General features: G+C 41.6%; 1 protein-coding gene across 1 annotated transcript; it reads right to left on the bottom strand.

Moving 5' to 3' along the window:
* Window positions 1–276: 276 nt before the first annotated feature.
* Window positions 277–1,218, bottom strand: LOC103682037 (olfactory receptor 9K2-like). The gene has a single exon (XM_040641934.1). The coding sequence runs from the start codon at window positions 1,216–1,218 to the stop codon at window positions 277–279; it is 942 nt and encodes a 313-aa protein (XP_040497868.1).
* Between the last annotated feature and the right edge of the window lie 1,766 nt (window positions 1,219–2,984).

The raw sequence follows: 2,984 nt of genomic DNA, 5'->3' as shown, positions 1-2,984 counted from the left end.
TTTCCCTACTGTCCCCACTATCATAGAGTTATACCTACAAAGAGTGGGGAGTATAATATGTTGATAGAATGGCTGTAAATTTTATTGATGCTGAGTATCTAACACTGCTCCTAGGGAAGAGAGGATTGCTACTACTCCTTCCATGAAAACCATTCAGTCATCCTGGGATGGTCAATTTAAAGGATTCTTAAGTGACTCAACTTGACACCATGTTAAAAGCATTTAGGATGAAATGATCAATGAGCCCATTAATGAGGAAGTCATAAGAAAGTGGAATTAATATAAAGCTTTTTTGTTCCACAGGATTTTCCCCAAAGCTTGTTTGACATCCTTGTTTCTTAGAGAGTAGATCAGGGGGTTTAACATGGGTGTGACCAATATGTAAAATACTGACGCCACTTTACGAAGTTCAGGATTGCTTGGAGGTGTGAGATACACAAAGGAGACAGTCCCATAGAGCAAACTTACCACTCCCAAATGGGAGCTGCAGGTGGAGAAGGCTTTCTTTCTCCCTTCCCTGGAGGGAATCTTCAAGACTGTGGTCACGATGTACATGTAAGACACCACAATAACAACTATTGTAGGCAAAATAATGAAGGCGGCCAAACTGAGAGATACCATCTTATTGACAGAGAGATTGGAACAGGAGATCTTCTCAATTTGGTAAGAATCACAGTAGAAGTGGTCAATGACTCGGGAAGCACAGAAAGACACTGAGAATGTTATGCTGACTTGGAGGATGGAACTGAGCCAGCCACAGAGATAGGAACCGGCCACCAGCTGAGAGCAAAGGCGTCTTGACATGTGGACACTGTAAAGAAGAGGATTGCAGATGGCGATGAAGCGGTCATAAGCCATGGCTGCCAGGATGAACCCTTCTGTTACGATGAAGAAGGTAAAAAAGAAGAGCTGGGCAGCACACCCCACAAAGGAGACAGTCTTCTTCTCAGACAGGAAGTTGACCATGGCTTGCGGGGCAATAACAGTGGAGTAGGAGAGATCAATGAAGGAGAGGTTGCCTAGAAAGAAATACATTGGTGTGTTCAGCTGGGAGTCAGTCACAATGATTGCCATCATACTAATGTTCCCCAAAAGGACCATGCCATAGACCAGCAGGAATACGAGAAAAAGGAGAACGTGGAGCTCTGGACGGACCCTGAAGCCTACGAGAATGAAGCCAGTTACATCTGAGTGGTTGCCTGCTCCCTTGTCGCTCATGCCAAGAACCTGCTAAGAGGTACAAGATGAGGTTAAAAACTGAACTTTCTATTTCCCAGTATCATAAACTATCCTTTTTGCTCTTATGGAAGACATTGAAATTTGTGTTACCATCACCTACTTGCCAGCCAATTGTGTTAGGTAGGATGTGTGGTGCCCTTTTCTAGAAACTAAATCTAAGGCATGTTGTGATTGCCCATCAGCACGTAACATGTAAGTTACCTAACGCATGGTTTTCTACTGTGACTCTCCAAACCCAGGGCTCTTCCCATTATAGCACATGTGACATCTACGCATAAAGCATTCTTTCTCTACACCTGTTTAGCTCTTCACTTGGTTTTCACGGTAAGTTTAATATAGCTGAAGGTTTTAGAGATGTATAAGTATGCATTCTCATTTTTAATTATAATTTCAAATTCATTTTATTTTTGATAATGCTTCCAATTTAAAATAGAAGGATATAATTAAAGACTGATTTAAAGTTCCATGAAGTGACATTAGACCTGAATAGAGGTTAATATTTAAATAGTCTGTGAGAGTTTAGGTTATCAAGAGACTTAGTTTGGTATTCAAAATAGAAACCTTGAAAAATAGGATGCATCATCACCTTGTCGAAGTCGATATACCTCAGACACACCACCAGGAGGGGAAACCCGTGGGTTCTACGTTTCCCTGCACAAATCTGTCAAGAAGCCAATTTTATTTTAAACAGCTATGCAAGTTGGGGGGGGGGGAGTAACTTCAAAACAGTGTGTTGACTAAAAAGTTTTAGAAAAATAATTATGTCTCCATTTAGAGAGAGATCCATAAACATATTAAAACTTTCATAATGATTATTTTGAATCTGTGACATGGCTAAGTAGTCTGGTTTATTCTAATACTTTGGAAACTCTGTTTTCTCCAATACAGTGACACAGCTCTTTCTGTTACTCAGATTTTAAAATCAGTTATGATTTAAACCACCCAACAGAGGGGACAGCTTGTGTGGCTAATCAAGGCCCTAAATGATCTAAGAAGTATTCATTTTTGACTTGGCACATACGGCAGAACCACCATACTCTTCTTGTCCTCCCTCAGGCATGTGACTGTCTGTCTTCTTCATCCTCTGCCCTCGTCCCTCAGCTCCTACTACTCTCAGCCCATCCTCCTCCTCCTCACCACATATTAACTTTTCTAAAAGTGTTAACAACTTAGTGCACAAGAGGAGAAAACTGACAACAGCTCAGTAGTAGGACCCTTAGATCTCTTCTTTTTTTTTTTTAAGATTTTATTTATTTATGTGACAGAGAGACAGCCAGCAAGAGAGGGAACACAAGCAGGGGGAGTGGGAGAGGAAGAAGCAGGCTCCCAGCAGAGGAGCCCGATGTGGGGCTCGATCCCGGAACGCCGGGATCACGCCCTGAGCCAAAGGCAGATGCCTAACGACTGCGCTACCCAGGTGCCCCCCTTAGATCTCTTCTTTACCCCACTGCTCCCACGGCAAACGGAAACCCACTGAAATAATTCTACTTAAATTTATTTTTGAGAAAAGCACTAAGTGCCCATGTTAACTTGTACAAGGGTGTTTACACTTTAGGAATAAAGATTTAACGGGAATTTCAGGCATTAGACATCAGATATTAACTGGGTAATGGAACAGGAAAAAGAGATTTTAGAGAAAGGACGAAGGCCTTGTCAACACTACCAAATTCACATCATACAACTGGATATCTGGCAGTATTTTAGCCGAAAATTTTCTTTGTTGTATTTCTAGCTCCCATTGTTAT

The sequence above is a fragment of the Ursus maritimus genome, unplaced genomic scaffold (genome assembly GCF_017311325.1).
Source record: "Ursus maritimus isolate PB19 unplaced genomic scaffold, ASM1731132v1 scaffold_26, whole genome shotgun sequence".
NCBI lineage: Eukaryota > Metazoa > Chordata > Mammalia > Carnivora > Ursidae > Ursus > Ursus maritimus.
The sequence above is the reverse complement of the archived record's forward strand: the minus strand, read 5'-3'. Positions and strand labels throughout refer to the sequence as shown.

What these genes read in the sequence shown, in the direction of transcription:
- LOC103682037 (XM_040641934.1), bottom strand. Translation starts at nt 1,218, where the DNA reads ATGAGCGACAAGGGAGCAGGCAACCACTCAGATGTAACTGGCTTCATT.